The sequence below is a fragment of the Dasypus novemcinctus genome, chromosome 12 (assembly GCF_030445035.2).
Source record: "Dasypus novemcinctus isolate mDasNov1 chromosome 12, mDasNov1.1.hap2, whole genome shotgun sequence".
Lineage (NCBI taxonomy): Eukaryota > Metazoa > Chordata > Mammalia > Cingulata > Dasypodidae > Dasypus > Dasypus novemcinctus.
This window is the reverse complement of record NC_080684.1, coordinates 33,752,013-33,772,956: the sequence shown is the minus strand read 5'-3', so window position 1 is coordinate 33,772,956 and position 20,944 is coordinate 33,752,013. Positions and strand designations below refer to the sequence as shown.

General features: G+C 50.6%; 1 protein-coding gene across 1 annotated transcript; it reads right to left on the bottom strand.

Moving 5' to 3' along the window:
• Positions 1–11,169: 11,169 nt before the first annotated feature.
• LOC101429041 (keratin, type II cytoskeletal 74) lies at positions 11,170–20,169 on the bottom strand. Its single transcript, XM_058309229.1, is given in 12 exon segments — positions 11,170–11,606; positions 11,608–11,686; positions 11,689–11,723; positions 13,796–13,823; positions 14,268–14,487; positions 15,716–15,841; positions 17,059–17,217; positions 17,752–17,847; positions 18,344–18,404; positions 18,838–19,073; positions 19,700–19,965; positions 19,968–20,169. Coding segments are annotated over 12 exon segments (1,674 nt in total). The 3' UTR covers positions 11,170–11,440.
• Positions 20,170–20,944: the final 775 nt, after the last annotated feature.

Sequence of the window (20,944 nt, the reverse complement as noted above, 5' to 3'; positions counted from 1 at the left end):
TTCCATTCATCCCTCTCCCCTTCCCCACCCCCACCTCTTGTTCTAGCACCCCCCCCCATCCTGCCTTCCTCCAGGAAGTCCTCTTAGATAGCATAGGCCAGGCTGAGCTCTGCTCATCTCCCTTAGCCCTGAGAACACTCTTGGCTTGTGCTGGAGGCAGCAACTCTGTGGCAGCTCCTGGGAGGGTCCTGTGAAAGGCCTTGTCATTTTAGTTTTCCTCTGTAAGGAGAGTAGTCACTTCTGAGGAACGGAGACCACCTCGTATACTCCTTCCCTCCTTCCCTCCCTCCCTGCTCTTTTCCATCCTCCCCCTTCCTCCCTCCTCCTCCTGAGTGCCTGCCCTGTGCCAGGCATCCTGTCCGGGGTGTAGTACCCGAGCCTTTCAGAGCTCTGCGAAGCGGGTCCCCACACAGTGGCCCTCCGTCCACGGTTTGCTGGCTGCACATATCTCTCGAGTCCTTGGCAACTCTCCAGCCCAGCCTTCAGCACCCCTGCCGCTGCTGCCCCCACTCCCGGCCCAGCCCACAGCCTCCTTCCTGGCCACTCAGGCTCAGCCAAGGGCATCTCACCAGAGCCCCATTTTCAACACCCGCCTAGTTTTGCCAAACTTCCTCTTCAGCCTGGCACACCTTCTCCCCCACTCTCTTCTGATCCAAATCTCTCTCCTCTATCCAAACCCTGCTTAAAACCCCCGACTCAGCCTCCTCTCCTCTCCTCTGTGCCCTGGGCTCCGCTGCCCCTTGACACTCGCTGCTGCATTTCCTAGGCTGTGAGTCCTGGGTGAGGGGCCCGTGTCCCCCAGCCAGCCTCTCCCTCGGTGCGTTCCTCAGAGCCCAGGACCAGCCTCTGAGCCCCAGGCTCCAAGGTCAGATGATTAGTCCCTTGTGGGAGCATCAAGACAGAGCGGAGATGGCTTGACTTTCAGAATCTTCTGGGCCTGCCTCCACCTAAGATAACAGCAGGTAGTAGCCAGGGCTCCACGGGCCTGAATTCCACTCCACCGCTGAGCAGTACAGCTGTATTTAACCTCTCTAAGGCTCAGCTTCCCCAGCCACAAACGGGAAAATAAATAATTGTGGCGATTACATGGGGTAATCCATGTGCTCAGTAAATACGGAGCAGATTTAATGTTCAATAAAGGTTATCAATCACTAAAAGTAGAGAGCAAAATGGAATGAAGAAAGTAGCCTATCCTCTTTTCCCGTCTTTCTCCTGGCTTGTTTGGACCCACATTTGCACGCAGTGTGGGCTGATGATGGAGAAGAGGAAGCAAGTGGTTTCCCGGAGGTCCCAAGCTCCAAGAATCTCTCCGCTCAGACTATCCCTTACATTGAAAGACTCACAATTCAAAAGAATCATAAGAGCTACCAAATAATCAGTGCTTACCAAATAAAAGGACCAGTAGGAATTCCTTTGCAAACATCATCCCACTCATGTCCCTTGCTATTGATCCACCTAGCAAATATTTAGCGAATACAGAGGGGAGAGGGTGTCAGAACAGTTTCCTGCCCTCAGAGAATGGGCAGCCTCTGGACCCTTCCAATGCAGGAGTGACTGGGAGAAGCATCTCATGAAGCTGTTTACAAGTGATTACCGCCTTCCTGTGAATGCGTGCATCAGATACTGGCCATTAGGGTGAAACGCCCAGTGCTGTTGATGAGGAAGCTGATAGAGGGGGAAGGAGGAGAGTTCTGAGCCACCCACAGGATGGGTGGGCCCCAGGGAGGCTCCTGCCTTTTGTCTGGAAGGAAAGACTAGAAGGAAGGGACCCTAAGTGGAAAAAACAAAACAAAACAGCTGGGCCCACTGTTCCCTGAGGCAGAGAGTTCTGTCCCCTTTCTTTGAGACCTGGGGGAGATTCCAGGGTGGGAGAAGACAGTCCCGTGCTTCTGGGATGTCTCTCGGGCTAGTGCAGAAGACAGGTTGGGAGCTGGCATCCTGTCCGGGATCGCCCAGCTTTCCTCGTGGGAATTAAATTCCAGGGGATACTTGTCAAAGCACCAACTTCCCCGAGCCACTGTTTACTCATCTGTGGATTAGTGGGGGATGGGGGGTGGGGGGAAGGTCAGATTAGAGAATCAAATTCCCCACGGAGCAGCAACATTCAGCGTGGACACTATAAAAAAAACCACGTTAACTTGCTTATTAAGTAGGTTGCATTTGCATGGCTCTTGGATTTATAGCCAAAATGTTTTATTCCATTTACATGAATAATTTTTGTTTGCACTTTTGTTTCTACATCTGCAATGATCAGTTTCACAGATCGCTGTGGGGATCCCATGGCCCAGTTGGTTTATTTACTCTCCTCTCTCAGTGTTCTCTGATAAGCTTCCCTAGAGAAGGCCTCAGAGAAAGGCAGGAGAAATTAGTACACCCCAAAAGTGTAAAGGCTACGTGGGAGGGGGATGCACAGAAAAAAAGACGAGAGCTGGGGACCCTGGATCCACAAGGACTGCCTGGAGGAGGGGTTTTGAACTCCAGGGTTTTTTTGTTTTTGTTTTTGTTTTAGGTACTGGGGCCAGGAATTGAACCCGGGTCCTTGTATATGGGAAGCTGACACTCAACTCAACCATTGAATCACATCACCTCCCTTAAGGTGGTTTTTCCACTCATTTTGCTTGTTGTTTGCTTTTTTGTTTTTAGGAGGCATCAGGAATCGAATTCAGGACCTGCATGTGGGAAACAGGTACTCAACCGCTTGAGCCATATCTGCTCCCCTGGACTCCAGCCTTTTAAGGCAGTGAGGGATGGGGAGAACAGCCCCAGCTGGCAGGAGGCATCTCGTTCAGGAAGAAGGGAGCAGGCACCGGACTTGAGCAGTCACCAGTGGAGGGGAGCGTGGGCGAAGCGACCCTGGGTCCCAGGCTGTGCCTGTGACAGGGTGTGAGGTAGGGAGCCCCCGTGGGCTGCTGAGCCGGGGCAGGGGGTCTGCGCGTGGCATGTTGGAGGGAGTGGAATCTAGCTGCTGGGTGGTAGAATGAGTGGGGGCGGAGAGGGACGAGAGGCACAGACAGGACGGGCGGGTGGTTCTCTGAGCAAATAATTGTCTCCAAGCTTAGAGAGAATGGGCTGGGCTATGTGAAGGCTTCGGCCCCAGGTCCTGGCGACCCTCTTTGGCAGACGCACCCAGGAAATGAGCACGCAGTCTGAATCCGGGAGGTCTCCCCTTGCCCGCCCCCTCTTCCTGCAGCTTCCCGCAGGCTGGGAGCTCAGCCCAGAGCCAGCTGGATGGGACACAGTTCCCCGCCCCCTGGGGCCATCAGAGTCATTCATCTGGGGGCAGGATAGCCGTTCAGTAGGTTTGTGGCTGGCATGGTGGAATGGGAGCTCACCCCAGAGGAACTGGGGCACAAAGGAGAGGGGGTGCCCTGCCAGGCACTCACGCGGCTCCCATCCCCCGCACCCCAGCCACAGAAGTGCCTTCTGGGCAGCCCTGGCCCCTCCCTTCCTCCTCTCCCAGCTCGATGGCTGCAGCGCCCTGTTCAAGCTCTGCTGGCCGCCTCCCTCCTCCACCTGGCCCCAAGCCTCTGGAGAAGCAGGTGCACTTGGGACTCTGAAGACCCAAAACCTGGTCCCGCCTTGGCCTCCCTTAAGCCATTTGACCGTGGGCAGGTCTCAGAACTCCCTAAGCCTCTGTTTCCACCTCTCTAAAAGGAGGATGCTAATACCTGCTCCACCTACTCCCCGAGGTGGCTGCAAGGCACATGGTAGATAATAATAATTACGATAATAATAATAATAATAGCAGCTGACACTTACGTGGTGTTAACTCTGTGCCAAGCACTGATCTAAGCACTTCCCGTATACTAACTCGTTGAATCCTCACAAGAGCCCTGTGAGGTAGGAGCTATTACTATCCCCATCTTGCAGATGAAGCTACTGAGGCACAGGAAGTCAAGGAACTTGCCCCAAGTTGCACAGCTAGTGAGAAGCTGAGCCAAGATTCGAGCAGGATGCAAAGCCAGGCCATCTGACTGCGGCCTGTGCTGCTTCTACACCGCTGGCTTTCTCATGGAGAAACGTCTAAGGCGGGTGCCTGCTCCATTCCAGGTGCACGTGCCTGACTCTAAACCACCCCCACACATGAGCTCTGGTCTCAGTTCTCCCATAGGCTGAAGAACTGAGCTCATAGCCCTCTATCCCCCACATGAGCTCCCCCACCCCACGACAGCCTGTGCTGCCCCTTTGCGCTCCCAGGGGTCCCCATCCTCATGAAGTCACCTGCCGTCTCTCACCAGCTCTCCTGCCTCCATCACACTGCCTTGGCCCCACTGGGGTCCCCTTGTCTTCCCTCTGGCCTTTTTGCATTCGCCTCTTGGACAGTCCCCCTGTGTTCTGCCCACCCTCACCTGGACCCCTCCAGCCGACCAGCAGCCTACTGTTTCCAGGATGGACTCACACACTCCTTCCCTGCCACAAACACTCCATTCCAGCCAGATCGGATACCTTACTCCCCTTCTCAGCCTTCTATGCTCTTCTGAAGAAAATAAATGTAATTTCTGGACTTGGGTGAGAATGGAGTGGGGATGCAATATAGACAATGTCTTGTTTCACACGCACATCTGAGCTTGTTCTGGTCTGCTCCAGGCTGTTTTCCTAGCCTCCTGTCCTCTGACATAGGCTTGTCATATCCTTTAAGACAGACCAAGACACATGTCCCCCCAGGGGAGAAGCCTCCGCTGAGCCCTCCCCAGTTTTCCCACAGTTCCACACCCTCCCCGTCAGGGTCAGGCTGCGTCTTTCTGCACATGCCCATCTGTTGCCCACGTGTTGTCTGCATCCTTTCACCCTAAATTTATCTAAAAGTTCCCTCCAAAGCTGAGTGAGGCTCTCTGCCCCTGTGCCCCCAGCTCCAAGGCTTGTTGCATGAATTGTGTGTTGCTCAGCAGCATGTGTCCCAACACATGTCAGAGAATGTGCATGGGTAATGGGTGCACATCTGGGCACAGGTGGCCGTGAGTGAGGACCTGAGCAGAGCAGGTATCCAGCCAGATGTTCATGGCTGACATCTACCCTGATTGGTTTGTACCTGGGTGACCATTTGTTGAATATTTTTACTATCTTCCCTAGACATGAGCCTGTGAACATAGGAGCACATGACTAAGCATGTGCACATGGGATTTGGATGCTGGTCTACCTGGTAACGGTACCCATCTTTGGGATTAGCTGTCACTTTCAGATTGCCATGTCTCCAGTCTTCTTCATTAGTGGCACACAAAGGAGAGCTGATGGTCCATTTACGTATTTTGATACATGCTCAATCTTTATTATACACCCATTCCAAATTTGCAATTCACCTACTTGCAATACTGATGTCCATTGGTGGGCATGCACGGAGCAGCCCAGAGCGGGGTAAATTTTGAGTCACCCAGCACGTGTGTCCAGCTGAGGTCAGACAAGATGATGCCTTCTTGTTTCTTGTCCTTTTCACAGTGTATTTAGTGCAATGGTTTCCATTTTTTGTGCTTTTTGTTGATGATTTTGCTGTTTAAAATGCCCCCGCCCCCCCCCAAGAAAAGCATTGCAGTTCTATTCAGTGTTCTAAGCTCAGGAAGGCTAAGCTGTGCCTTAAGAGAAAAATGCCTGTGTTAGATCAGCCTCATTCTGACGTGCGGGAGAGTGAGTTTAATGTTCATGAATCAAAGGCGTATGTTAAATGAGATGCCTTCAAACAGAAACACATAAAACAAGACTATGTATGATTGGTTGTTGGAACTATGGACCCTCAAACATTTTGCAGGAATTTAACCCTGTATCGCTCCAGGAGCTATGGGTCAGTATCTGCTAATTCAGTGTTTGTGGCCACTTTGTAAAACTTGACCACTGTGAATAACAAGAATCAACGTATTGTTTTTCAATAATAGCCAGGGGGAGGGCTATTGTGCCTCCCAGCTGGCCACCAGGTGAGGGAATCAAATTTATTCATTCATCCCTGAGACTATGAAACCAGGAGAGGTTCTATCTAAGAGGGGCTGAGAGAACTCCCCTCCCAGGGGCAGGAGAATAGACTTCTCAAGGTCAACAGAGCATCCGTTTCAATGAGACTTTCTCTATCAGTGAACACAGATGGCTCAGCTAAAACCTCCTGCCACACTGAGTTTGGAACCTAGGGGAGAGCTTTTTTAATTATTTTTTTTTAATTTTTAAAGAAGCTTTAGATTACCTAAATGCTACATTTTAAAAATGTAGGGGATTCCCATATGCCTCACATTAACAACATCCTTCATTAGTGTGGTACGTTTGTTACAATTGGTGGCCACATATTGAAGCATTGCCACTAACCGTGAACTATGGTTTACATTATAGTTTACACTCTGTCCTGTACAATTTTGTAAGTTATGACAAAATATATAATGGCTTGTATCCATCATTGCATTGTCATGCAGGACAATTCCAATGTCATGAAAAAGCCCCCATATTACTCCTATTCTTCCTTCTCCCTCCCCTCAGAACCTCTGGTGCCACTGCCTTTATATCAACAAAAAAAGTTCTTCCATTGCTAGAATAATAAGTCTATAGTAAAAAAAAATAGTCTACTTTAGTCCATGGTTCATTCCCCAATCTTGAGGATTTGGAGATGGTGAAGCCCACTCTGTTTCTAATTGAGAGAGAGCTTAGATCCCATGGGGCAGATGGTTGGGGCTATCTTGCTTGCAGTTGCGAACCCTCTGTTCCTCGGGATGGTTGTTGTCCATCATCATCTCCATGTTAGTTGTCCTGGGTGAGTCTAATGAAGTGGACAGTAGATGAGTAGGTATTGCAAGTCTGCTGAGATTCAGGGTTCAACCAGCACAAGAATAAATGAAAGATCTAAGTCTCTGGGACTATATTTAAGAATTATTGTACTAATGATGAACCATGTGTAGGGAAACTATAAATGAGTCTAAATCTGTTACACTGTGGAGCATAAATTCCAGCATAAGACCCACTGACAGAGTGCAGAATTCCTGAGCTTGTCTGTCCTGCTTATAGTGCCTGGATGTCTCTAGAGCCCTCAGGAGTCCTGCTGTCTGAGGCACTGTTTACTGTGGCATTCAATGAGATCCTGCTGAGATATGCATAAGCGTGACCTCTGGAAAGACCTCCCAACTCACTTTGAAATCTCTTAGTCATAAAAGCTCATTTGTATTTAATATTTTCCACTTTTAGTCAAGGTCTTTTTCCAGATGTATTGCTAGTCCTTGCTTGGTAATAATCCCTCAGTGCCAAGGAGGCTCATCCCCGGGAGTCATGTTTGCAGGGAAGGTAGTATGTTTATATGTTGAGTTTGGCTTAGAGAGAGGCCACATCTGAGCAACAAGGAAGTTTTTAGGAGGTAACTCTCCAACAATATATATTAATAATACTAGGCTAAGTTTCAATTTCACAAGAAAAGTACATAAGTACCTGGTATATGGTCTGTTTTCCTTTACTAAGGCCCTGCCCTTATACTCAGGGGATTCTTGCTGTCCTATTAGAGAATGTAGCAGAACTTCCCAGGATAGGAATTCAATATGCTTTCGGTCATTGCGTGGATCTCCACCCATCAACACACTGTCCCCTGAGCACTTGAACATAGTCATATTCTTAGAGGCAGGCCCCAGCTGAACCCCTCCCCATTCACCTCCCCAGTGCTGACACCCACACCAGTGATCCTCTTCTGTCACCATTGTGACCCTTCTGTGATCCAAAACCTCTTCAAAAATGAAGCCAACAAAATAACCAAATAAAATTAATAAGAAAATGAAATAATAAATTTTAAAAACAACAAATAAAATACCAAAAAAATTTTCAACGAAATAAAAAACAAAGTTTTTTAGACATTATTTTATCACTTTATTATCTGTTGTCTTGTAGGTAGTGACATTTTCTTCTGTATATTCCCTGAGTGTCTTATTTTTTCCATTTTATCTTCAAAGAAGCTTTAGGTTACAGAAAAGTCACATAGAGACTATAGGGGATTCCCATATACCCAACGCCCTCCCCTTTTCCTCCCCTATTAATAACATTTTACATGCAGGTGGTACTTTGTTACAATTGATGAACAAATATTGAAGCATTGCTGCCTACCAGAGCCAATGGCTTACATTTTGGTTTACATTTTGAACTGTACACTTTTATAGGTTTTGATGAAATTTAAAGTGGCCTGTCTCCATTATTGCAAGATTATGCAGAACAATTCTAATGCCCTAGAAATGCCCTACGTTCTATCTGTTCTACTCTTCCCTCCCCCTCTCCTCAGAACCTATGATAACCACTAAGTTTCAATCTTTGAAGAATAAGGTTTATAATTACTTGCAATAATATTGAGGGCTTGACATATTGGTTTGTTTCTTCTATTAGGCATTGCCTGTGTTCTCGAGAGATTCTTGTCCCTCTAATTTAGAACGTAGCAGGACTCCCAGAACGGCAGTTTAGTGCTTTCTTGTTTATTGTGCAGATCTCCACCCACTGATACAGCACACCATCACAAGAAGAGCACTTCTCTATTCCGCAGAAGCCTGCGCAGGCGTGCCTCGAGGTCTTGGAGGAGGCAGCCTCGCGGGTAGAGCTTGTGTGCCTCCGAGGTCCCTGGCAGGCTGAGGCTCCCACTCAACCCCGCACCCAGCCCTTTCTTCTGGGTCACTGGGAAATTGCTTGATCTTTTGCAAAAGGAAGAACATCGGTTCTGGGGAGGACTTCAGGGGTCACCTGGTCCATAGTTCCTCAACCCTGGGGTCCATGACCCAAGGATGTCCATGGGATGGGCATCTGGTTCTGAGAACCTTTGAACATACAGACTTAATTGTACACTTTTCGCGGGGGGTGTGGGGCATAGCCCTCATCAGAACTGAGGGGTCCACGACCCACAAGATTAAAAACTACTGGTTCTGGGAAGCGGACTTGGTCCAGTGGTTAGGGTGTCCGCCTACTGCATGGGAAGTCCACAGTTCAAACCCCGGGCCTCCTTGACCCGTGTGGAGCTGGCCCATGCGCAGTGCTGATGTGCGCAAGGAGTGCCCTGCCACGCAGGGGTGTCCCCGCATAGGGAGTGCGCAAGGAGTGCACCCCGTAAGGAGAGCCGCCCAGCACAAAAGAAAGTGCAGCCTGCCTAAGAATGGGGCTGCACACACAGAGAGCTGACACAGCAAGATGACACAACAAAAAGAAACACAGATTCCCCTGCCACTGACAACAACAGAAGCAGACAAAAAGAAGAACATGCAGCAAATGGACTCAGAGAACAGACAACTGGGGTGGGGGTGGGAAAGGGAGAGAAATTAATAAAATAAATCTTAAAAAAAAACAAAAACTACTGGTTCTGGTCTGAGTGTCACAGGTGGCTGCTTAGTGGCAGAGCTGGGACAGAACCCCCTTAGCTCCCAGTCCTCACAGTGTCGACAGCACCAACATCAGAGAGAGGCATTGTGCCAGAAAGCAGACTGCAAGGCCAGATGCCCGGGTTCTTGTGTTTCCAAAAGTTGACTGCATCCTGGCACACTAAGAAGAGGATCTCCTTTTTTTTTTTAATTTTTTTTATTTAATTGTATTTTTATTTAAAAAGATACATAGATCACAAACAATGTTACATTAAAAAATATAAGAGCTTCCCACATGCCCTACACCCACCCTTCCACTCCTCCCATATCAACAACCTCTTTCATCAGTGTGGCGCATTCATTGCATTTGGTGAATACATTTTGGAGCACTGCTGCACTGCATGGATAATAGTTTACATTGTAGTGTACACTTTCCCCCAGTACATTCAGTGGGTTATGGCAGGATATATAATGTCCAGCATCTGTCCCTGCAATATCATATAGGACAGCTCCAAGTCCCAAAAATGCCCCCATATCACATCTCTTCTTCCCTCTCCCTGCCCTCAGGAACTACTGTGGCCACTTTCTCCACATCAATGATATAATTTCTTCCATTACTAGTCACAACATTTCTATAGAATATCAGTAAGTCCACTCTAATCCATATTTTATTCTCCATCCTGTGCACCCTGGATCTCCTTAATGCAGGTCCGGCACAGCAGATGGAGGAGGCTGCTAGGGGCTGAGACTCCACCCCCAAGACACCACCCACTTTCCCTGGGGGCTGAGGGATGGACATCTCCAGCACACCTGTAACACGATACCAGCTGGAAAGCTGATTGGAGGGCGGAACTCTGCAGGCCAAAGCTGAGGGACTTGGAAATCCATCCAGCCCCACTTACCCACATCAGAAAATCTGATACCTCCCACCAATGTAAACACATGAAATCTGAGTCCAAACCTATTTTTATGGTGTGATTTGAATTCTTTCCCCAGGAAAGTATGTGCCCATTGTGCTGGTTTTTTGATTAATAGCTCCCTCCTCAAGGAAGCCTTCCGTTCCAGGCACCTCTCAGCCTTGCTGCACTAGGTTGCCCTTCCCAGGTTTGTCCAGGGGCATGTGTCCATCTCTCTCATCAGCCTGAGACCACTGCCAGAGCAGCCCCGGGCCCCTCCCTCCTCTGGGTCTGCCCCCTGCGCGGCTCACCCCGGCGGAGCTGCACACATCATCATTAGCGGGTGGGCAATTTGGAGAGATTGACGCACTGACAGGAGCACACCAAGGGCAATTTGTAGAATATATAGTAGAACTTCAGAGTCCTTAACTCAGCAAAGCCAGGACTAGATGTCACCGTGCTCAGGGATATTTACATCAAGAGCCACGACTTCTGAGCTGGGAAATACCACCCACCCAGAGAAGAAAGATGACACAGCTGATGGCAACAGGAACTGAGAGTTAGAAGCAACTGAAGACAGTCCCAGAGGGAGGACCAGAGGATAAATCACAGACCTGCAGGCCAAAAGACAAAGCAATTGTGCTGGCATCGTCAAAAGCAGCTGTTACTTTGGCATCCCCTGGGTTAAAGAGGCAGGGCCAACCTGTGGAAGCCTCAAAGACCCTGGAGTCAGCCGGCCTGGGGTCACCTCCTGACTTGGCACTTACGTGGGCCTCTCGGAGGAACAGGCTTCTCATCTGCCCCAAATGCTGAATGCAGCTTCCCTGCGGGACTGGGTGAGAATAAGAGGCAATGCAGGTGGGAACCTGGCCCACAGGTGGTGCGGGACAAATGGGAGTAGCTGTTACTGGTAAAAAAGGAGGTGGAGAGTCATGCAAGGGGGCAGGAAACCCCTGCTTCCCTTTGTGACTATCAGTGCAGCTAATGGGCCTTAACTGTATACATTTTCTCCCGACTAATAGAGTCGTTCTATAAAGACCTGGCTGGGGCTCAAGTAAGGGCTTTTTAACTTCTCACCTCCTGGTTGCCCATCTCGATCTCACCCTCCATGCTGGAAGGAGCAGTAGAACCTCTTAGACATCTGCTAAAGAGGTCAGACAGTCCTCAATGGGCCTGAGTCATGGACCAGGGGAGTTGACCACGTGAACTAGAACTTGAAAGTAAGAAAAGCCCCCACATGGGTAGTCGAGTGCATGGCAGACAGTCCTAAGACTCAGGGATCCCGAGGATTTGGACGTGGCAGGCATCTTCGGGCGAGGACAAAGTCATCTCCTCTTTAGGGTGCTGAGGCAAATGGGGCTTTTTGGATGGTTTCCACATTAGGGTGCCAACTGGGGTACCTTGGGAGTCCTTGGGGTCCCCACTCTCGCCCCTTGGCCTTGGTCTCCCCACTTTGGGCACTGGAGAAGCTGTCGGCCACTCTGCTGGCCCCAAGCTCAGCCCCTACAGCATGGGGTGGTAGCTGTAGCTACTTCCACAGCTGCTGCTGCTGATGGCTAGGAAGGAAGGGACAAAAGGGGTGTTAGTGGGTGTGGCAGTTTGATATAATTGATGAATTCCAAAAAGAAATATTGGATTATGCTTGTAATCTGATCTGTAACTGGGCATGATTGAGTTATCATTAGGGCATGGATTCCCCACCCAGTCCCCACTTCTTGGTGGGTGGAGACTCACAGATAAAGGGCATGGCAAAGGACAGAGTTGGAGCTTTTGATGTGGAGATTTCTGATATTAGAGTTTGATGCTGAAGACCTGGGAAGTCAGCACCCAAAGGAAAGAGAAGCCAGCACCAGGAAGGAAGGAAATTTGAACCCAGAGGAAAGCAAGCCCCAGGGATGTAGGAACCCAGGAAGCCTGAACCCTCACAGACATCGGCAGCCATCTGGCTCCAAACAGACTTTGGTGAGGGAAGTAACTTACACTATGGCCTGGTATCTGTAAGCTCCTACCCCAAATAAACACCCTTTATAAAAACCAACCAGGCTGCGTCAGCTCTCCGAGTGTGCGGCCCCACTCCTGGGCAGGCTGTGGTTTTGTTACGCAGCACAGCTCTCCTCGTGGGGTGTGCTCCTTGTGCGTGCGGCTCTCCTATACGGGGGACACCCTTGTGTGGCACAGTGCTCCTTGCGCGCATCGGCGCTGCACGTGGGCCAGCTCAGCACACGGATCAGAAGGCCCTTTGAGCCTTGGACTTCCCATGTGGACAGATTGGAAAGCAGGTGCCTGCTGAGTGTCTGAAGTATCTTCAAGGCCTTGTACAATAAGTGCTTGGTACAAAGAATGAATACAATAAAAGTTGGCTGAAGGAATGAAAGGAGAAGACCAACATGGGACGTCCCATGTGAGAGGGTGCTGCCTAATCGCTTGAGCCATCTTCATTCCCTGCTTAGTGTGTCTTTCCTTTGTGTAATTATTTGGATCACTTTAAATGGAGGGGTGGGGAAGCGGATTAGGCTTAAGGGATAGAGCCACCGTCTGCCACATGGGAGGTCCAGGGTTCAAATCCAGGGCCTCCTGACACGTCTGATGGACTGGCCCATGCGCAGTGCTGATGTGCGCAGGAAGTGCCCTGCCGCGCTGCGGTGCCCCCCGTGTCGGGGAGCCCCACATGCGGGGGGGGGGGGGGTGCACCCATAGGGAGAACTGCCCGGCATGGAAGGAGTGCAGATTGCCCAGGAGTGGCGCCACACACAGAGAGCTGATGCAGCAAGATGATGCAACAAAAAGCGATATGGTGCTGGTGCTGCTGACAAGAACATAAACGGACACAGAAGAACACACAGTGAATGGACACAGAAAGCAGACAACTCGGGGGGTGGCCAGGAAGGGGGGAGAAATTTTTTTAAAAACTGGAGGGATGTATCCAGACTGATGAGATGCTCTTGGAGATAACTTTGTCTGGACAATGAAGTGATTTCATTGGTGAATTAAAAGCAGTGACTGACACTGAATTAGGATTAAAATATATTAGACTTTATAAAACAATTAAACTTGTATAAATGATACAGCAGCTTAATGAAAATTAATGAAGCACCCCAAAAAAACCAAAACAGTTTCTGGTATTTTGCATCAGCACCCCTTTGGCTGACTAACAGTGAGGGAAGGGTGCCCTTCAGCATGAGATGACAACCACAGTAACTGCCGTCCCCAGGGGCTTACCCCACACACGCCATCCCATTTAACCCCACAGAAACCTCACTAGTCAAGAAACACAACGAACACGACTTGGACCCTTCACTTGCCCTGCGTCGAGTGAGGTGAGGCCACGTAGGAAGGCATGGCCTCTGCCCTCCTGGGTCTTCCAGGGCTGTGTGCTCCAAAGGCCGTATTCCCTGTGCTTTCTCTAGAGGCACTGTCCCAGGAAAGGGGTCCGTGGGACGTCAGCCCCTGTTCCATAGACGAAAGGGGAACAGGGTTCCTGTGAAGCCAGAGGAGCCTTCCCAAGACAGGTAACACAAACTTCTGGATGAGATAATGAGTGGAGGTGGCATTGCCTGGTCTCAGGGTCCCCAGATTCCCAGCCAGCCAGAAGCCTCAGCCTAACACGTCTCTCGAAGATACTCAGAGATGCTCACAGAGGATGGGTTCTCTCCAGACGTCCAGTAAGACAAAGTTAGGGAAGGATGACGCCTCAGGGAAGGGCCTAGAGTCAGGCTGGTCCAGGCCTTAATGGACCTCTGCTTTTATATCATCCTTACAACAACACTGTGAGGTGATATTATAATGCCCATTTCACAGATGAGAAAACTGAGGCTCAAAACACTGACCCTTAGCTAGTATGTGGCAGAGCCAGGCCCTAAGCCAGGTCTGCCCGGCCCATGGCTTCACCACCCCGCACAATGGCCTGGGGCGGCTCGGTTCAAGTCTGACACCTGCGGGAAGCTGCAGCCGAGTTCTCCAGTCAAACCATCACCTCCCTCGCTCACCTTGTCACCAGCGCCCTTGTCTCTTGTCTCCCAAATGGCCCCTCAGCCAGGCTGGGTGCCACCCCCAACCCCTGCTCCCCTGGCCCCACAGGGCCCAGACCCCTCACCTGCACTCTCGCCCCCCAGCAGCTCGAGGTAGGTGGCGATCTCCACGTCCAGGGCCAGCCTGAGGCTCCTCAGCGCCTGGTACTCATGCAGCATCTGGGCCAGCTCCTCCTTGGCCTGCTGCTTGGCCACCTCCAGCCCGTCCCCCTTGGACTAGGCATCCTTGAGGTCATTGTCCTCCTGCTGCTCGGCATTGGCAATGGCCATCTCCAGGTTGGAGCACTGAGGGACAATGGATGGGGAAACCATCAAAGCAGAAAACAATTTTAGATCTTATAGGTTCAGTAGCATAAAGCCTTCGTTTGACAGGTGAAGAAATAGAGGAGCAAGGTGATAGCAAGTAGTAGTTGCAGCACCAGCACCAGAACCTCAGTCTCCTCTGCTTCCTATTGCACCTGATGTCTAAAGGGGTTGTGAAAGCTGCGGGAGCAGCTTTCCTGGAATACTCCTGTATTTCAGGAATGCAGGAAGAAACTTCCATGTTTTCTAAATGGTCATCCAGTTCCTTGCTTTGGAAGCCACCAATGGCTATAAGTGGGACAAGACCCTCCACCAGGACCCGTCTAAGAGCCCCACTGTGCCCCGACCCCTGCCTGCAGGACGTCTCCCAGGGGGAGCCTTCCTACCTGTTACCACCCACAGTGAGCGTGCCCCTGGCCTTCGCCAGCACACAGCAAGGAGGGCCTGTCTAAATGCCCCCTGCATGGGGGGAGCAGACTTCCCTTAGAGCAGGGGGGGAGGACCTGAAATCACAGCCACAGCCTCAGAACTGGACTCTGAGGGACATCGAGGGGCGTTGTGAGACCAAGTACTAACATGGAGGAACAGTCCTCCTGGGGTCTGTAGGCTGACGACAGGGAGAGGGGAAAGTTGTCCCTGGGTTTCCCACACTGCTGGGGCAGGGGAGAAGGACAGTGGGGGAGAATGAATTCTGACCAGCAGAATTGACCCACTTCTCTGGGGAGGTCCCAGGAAGGACCCCCTCCTCCCTCCTAAAATCTCTCCTCTGGCACATGGTTAGAGATTTGCTGCTTTCAGGTAAGACAAGAACTCCAGGTAAAATGGGATGGGGTTTCGCCACTGCCATCCTCACTCCATCACCAGGGCCAGCCCCCGCTCAGGGGCAGGAACTTAACACGGCCACCCAGGGACCCCTGGCTCTGTTAATAGCTGGCTGGGAACCCTGGCAAGCCACTCCCACTCTCCACCTGCAGTTTCCTTAGCCATGAAACGCGGGCTTTAGATTAAATAAGCACGAGGCAGTGCCCACTTCTGAGCAGGATGCCAGTTCTGACCTCAGGGCTACTGAGGCAGGGTGGGCAAGGGGACTGTGGATGGCTGTGATAGCCCCAGCAGGGGGGATTTGATTCCTGTTAAAGGATGGGCTCCGATTTCCCCATCACCAAGGATGAAAGTGAACTTTGGGGTTCTTTGTGGGATTACTGTTCACCTGCTTCTCCACAATCTCAATTTTACACTGGATTCTCAGGATAAGCCCGTTCAGCTCGGACATCTCATTCTTGGTGTGTTTGAGGATGTCGCCGTGCCGGCCAGCTGCCAGCTGCAGCTCCTGAATCTGTTTTCCCAGAGTTGGGAAGTTGGTGATGAGAAAAGACAGGGAACGAAGAGCCTTCAGGCAGGGAGCGGCAGGCCCCATGCAAAACAGTCTGCCACTGGAAGACAACAGGAGAGGTGGCTCAGGAGCAGGAGGTGATGGAGCCGGGCGGGGGCTGGGGCACCCTTCCAGCTGTTTGGTGGTGAGTCTGGCCAAGAAGTGACCGCCTTCTCGAAGCAGAACCAGTCTGCTGGGCCTAGTCCTGTCTCTCATCACCTTGCCTGCAGTCTTTCCCAGGCTGGATAAAGGAAAGAAGCAGTTCACATTGATTAAGCACTTCCTCAGTACAAGAAGAGCTCTGAGCCTCCCCTGCATTCAGTTAACATATATTCATAGAGACACCTTTTAAAGACCAGGTTCTGTTCCAGGTGCTGGGGGTGTAGCAGAGGCGCTGTGCCAGCAGAGGCTAGGTCCCTGCTCTCACAAAACTCACATTCCCCTGCAGCCCTTTCTCAGTAATGGGGGCGGAGGGGCAGAGAAGCCAGCGGTCACCCTTGGGGTGGTAGATTACAGGCAGGATCGGTGGGCTTGTTGGACCATGACCTTCGGTTTGAGTCTTTCCCTCTCACCTTGCCCAGTCCTGCAGGGAAGAGGGAATGACCTGGGCATGCCAGAGAACAGGAGCAAGATGATACCAGAGGCTGCATGAACCAGCCTGTGATCCTGGCTGTTGAAGGGCAGATGGGGAGCCCCAGCCAATGCCCAGGACCAGGGAGGTTCTTCTCCAGTGACAGCTCCCATTACCCAGGGTGCTCCTGCAATTCCACTTCTTCCTATTGGAGTCTTCCCGTGCTCATCAGGAAAGATCTCATGGCTCCTCTTCTCCCACTTCCCACCCCAATTCACCCAAACAAGGTACCCTCTGTAGCTACTCTCCTCCATATTTGTCACTCTCCTTCCACTTCATGACCCACATGCCCCAGTTCCTGTCAATGTACCTGTTTTACAATGGAAACACCTCATTTCTTTCCTCTATGAGATAATGGTCTGTCATGCTCGACTGGGTACGTCCACCCATACCAGTTCTCTGATTTATATTTGATAACGGTCTCTGCTTCTTTTTGGGCAGAAGTTCATTAAGCCTGTGGTTAGCAACCACACTCTCTCCTTCACTGGTGGAGGTGTCCCTCCTGAGGAAGGGAGGAGCTGTAGAGGAGGGCACCCCATCCAACTCTCACCCAGCCCTGCTACAGGGCCTCAGCCTCGGCCTTGCTCTTCAAAGCAATCTCCTCATAGTGGGCGTGGACCTCAGCGGCAATGCTCTCCAGGTCCTGATTGTCATCCTTGGAGAGGATGGCGGAGGTCTCGCTGACATGTGTCTGGATCTGGGTGATCTCCTGATTTGGGAGATGGGAACAGAGTCAGGAGCCCCCTGGCTTCTCTCTTCTGCACTGCCAGTCTCTAGAAGAATGAGTCACTAGGATCCACAGGGTTAAAATGGAGGGAAGAAGTGCCTGCTGGAGATCTGTTTGGTGGAACAGAGGGAAAATGGTTCCCAGCAGCAGGAAGCACCAAATGCGGGCCACAGGCAGCAGGGGGCACGTAAGGCAGGTGGAAGAATGTATTTCCTACCGCTTCACAGACTCCAGGCATCTGAGGCTTAGTAGGATTTTATGGGGTCATTTTTATCCATTTTTCCCTGCCTGTGGGCAAGGCCACAATTGTGGCCCAGATGAGATATTTCCTGTGTATATGGTCTCTAGGGACCAGGTTCCTAAACTTCCAAGATTTCCCATTGCAGGCTTTTGCACCTTCCCATCAAAACACCTTTCATTCTGTTTATTCCAAATCCTTTCTATTAGCCTCTCTCTGGAAGGGCCAGGTGAAGCTCTCAGCTGGAAAGAAGCAGAGGAGAAAATGACTGTCCTCACTGTATCATACAGACACTTGAGGAACCTGATGTCTTTGTATAGAGAGTCCACTTTGGCCAGAGGCTCCACCTTGACCATGTAAGTTGCATCTGCATCCTGCAAGGTCCCCCACAGCCATCATTCAATACAACCCTCATTCTCTCTGCTGCCCTACCCCTGCCCTTCCCCTAAAGCCATCTGCTTATCCTAGGTTTTATCCACAAAGGGAAGCCTATTGATGAATGAAATAACTCAATATCGGTTGTCTCCCAGACTCACTGAATATTTGTGAATAGGGAAAGAAGAATGGGGGACCACTTTCCCCCTGTTATACCTGGAGCAAAGCCCAGAGAAGCAGAGGAAATTTCAGGTCAAACTGGAAGGCCGAACAAGACCAGTTTCCAAATTCTCAGACCAGAATTCTTCTCTCTGCCTCTGTCTGCTTCCTGGGTGTGTGTCCTTCCTCCCCCACTCTATGGAGGCCCAGACTATTACTCTGCCCTCATTCAGGCACCAGCCCCCTCTCCAGGGAGCCTGGCTGGAAGTCATGAGCAGAGCTATTAGGATCAGGGTGCAAGAGGGACAGGGGTCTGTAGGCTCTTTTCTCTCTTACCTTCTTGAGCACCACACACTCACTCTCAGCTGCTGTGCACCTATTAATCTCCACCTTATATCTGTGGTCAGGGAGAGAAGATAGCAGAGGCCTCAGTGCCCTCAGACCAAGCCATGTAAACTCTTCTTCCCCCTGGCCATGCAAGTGCTAAAGATGCAAAGGCTCTGCAGAGATCAGTTGTGGGAGTAAGATGTCCCTGGGTTACCTCACTTGACTCCACTCACTGGACCCTAGGAATATACCCAGGTGCCTATTTGGCTCCCCACTAGCCACCTGCACTGCTGAGTGGGTCAGTAAGCATGGGAATTCCTCCCTATCAGCCAGGTAGGACGTTCTCATCAACAAGGTAGGCCCTTTCCCAAGACCCAGAGAAGGGTGTATGAGTCCCTGGCCCTGGTGCTTGCTCCCTCCCTTCCTAAAAGGGCACAGAGATTAGGGTGACCTGAGGAGCCTCAGGGAACATGACCCATCACCTTTTGGTGGAGTCTGCTCACCTCTTCTTGTAGCCCTCTACCAGGTCATGCATGGTCCACAGCTCTGAGTCCAGCCTCACTCTGCCCCCAGACAGCATCACCAGGTGCTTCTGCAACTTGCTAATATAGCCCTCAAAGACAGGCTCCAGATTCTTCTTGCAATTGTTCTGTTCCAGGTGTTGCAGCAGGTTCCATTTTGTCTCCAGCTCCGGGTTCTGCTGCTCTAGGAACCACCTGGAACTCAAAACAAAAGACACCTGGAACCACAATGGATGCTATCATGTCCCATAAACACGTATCCTTGACTCCCAAGGTTAAGTAGATTTTTGTAAAGTCATTTTCCTCAAGTCCTGACTCTCCACCCATAGCATCCCATGCAATCTTGATCCTGTACAAGTGCTCATTCCATAGTCTTCTTGTAAACCAATCACTGAAAACTCACTGAAGAAAGAGATTCTACAGCTTTCTTCTGTTGCCTGACCCAGGGTCCAGGAGATGTTCTTTCTTATGTCTCAGCTAAAAATGTTTCCAGTACCTTGAGCCCTTCCTTCTGAATAGTAGTGATCTTCTTGTCTTTCATGTTCCTTAAAGAGCTGGAAATCCATCCAGCTGTTCTCCAGAAACCCATCATTTCTTTCTCCAAGCAGGGTTAACATTTACTCAATTTCCCACTCTTCTCTGTAAAATCCCCAAAGAAGGAAAGACATCCATTTATTCCTTTGTTCTACCTAGTTTACAGGATTGTTCTCGCCTTATGATCAGGGAACCCTTCCCTGAGGTCTAGCTGCAACCTTTCCAACCACAATGTCCAATCCATTCCCACGTAGCTGGAAAGTTACCCATATCTCTCTGAACTGTCCTCTCCTCCTCCTATGAGACCCACCTTGTTGGTGAAAGAAGCAAATTTCTTGTTCAGGTCCTTGATCTGCTCCTGCTCCTGGGCATGCACTTTCTGGATCTTGGGATCCAGCTCCACGTTGAGAGGGACCAGCAGGGACTTGTTGACTGTGACTTGATGGATGCCTCCAGGTGGGCACATGGATGGGTACACAGATCCCAGGGCCACACTGCCAAAGATGCTGCCCTCAAAGCCTCTGGCCTGACCCCCTGCATTCCCAGAGCCATGCCCAAAGCTGTAACCTCCCATGGAGCACCAGCACCAGCCACATTGAAGGAAATACGCTGACTCCCTCCAAGACCGTACAGGCTTTGACTGCCAAAGCTAGCCCTGGCACCTTTGATGGATGCACGGTAAGAGCTCACACTGCCTACAGCCTTTCTTGGCATCACCAGTGAGCACCCACTGACATTGCCCTTGTCACCACCAGACTTGATGTTCACTTGCAGACTCATGGTAGGCAAGGTGGAGTTGACAGAGAGCCAGCCAACAACATATGGAGAACACACTAATGGGACACCCAAGTGTGACTCCCTTTATCTCTGTCCAACCCAGGATATCAAAAAAGGGTGTCTCTCCGCTATCTCCTTTCCTTCTGCTGAAGCGCCAGGGCCCATGGGCAATCTGTAGACCAGCAATCCTCAAGCCCTTTGCAGCAATGAAGTCCTGATAGCAAGCCAAAGGCGCTGCCCTTGCAAGCTGGAATGCTCTAATTTGGAGTTTATTTGTGTTCCCTAATTAAGGACTTGGAGAGTAATCCACTTCAGAGATCTCCTGGCTTTATTTTTCCAATGCTGCCTCCTTCCTGCTTGTCAATTAGAAGAAGCAAGGGAAATGTTTATCCACAGAGGACTGACCTGAAAGCTCCAGGTTTCCTCCCAAGACAGTCTGTCTCCCAATTATCCAGTCCTGTTGAGGAGCTGAGTGTTCATGCCAGAGAAGGGAAAACTTGGAGTGGGGAAGGAGAAGTTGTGTGTCTTCAAAAATTTGGATCCAGGAAAGATGCTCCAGGTAGACCCTCTGTAGGCCACTCCAAGGAGCACAGCTGCCCCTCAGAGGAACAGAGCCCAAAAAGGTAGTGGAAATGACCACCTGAAGCCTGTATGACCACCCAGCAGGGGTATTGCCTGCGGCTTCATGTATTTGGCAGGGCCTGGGTTGTGGTGACCTTGAAGTGGCCTTTTCAATAGTTAGGACTTTTTCAGGCAGCTGGCATTTCCTGCAGCTGAA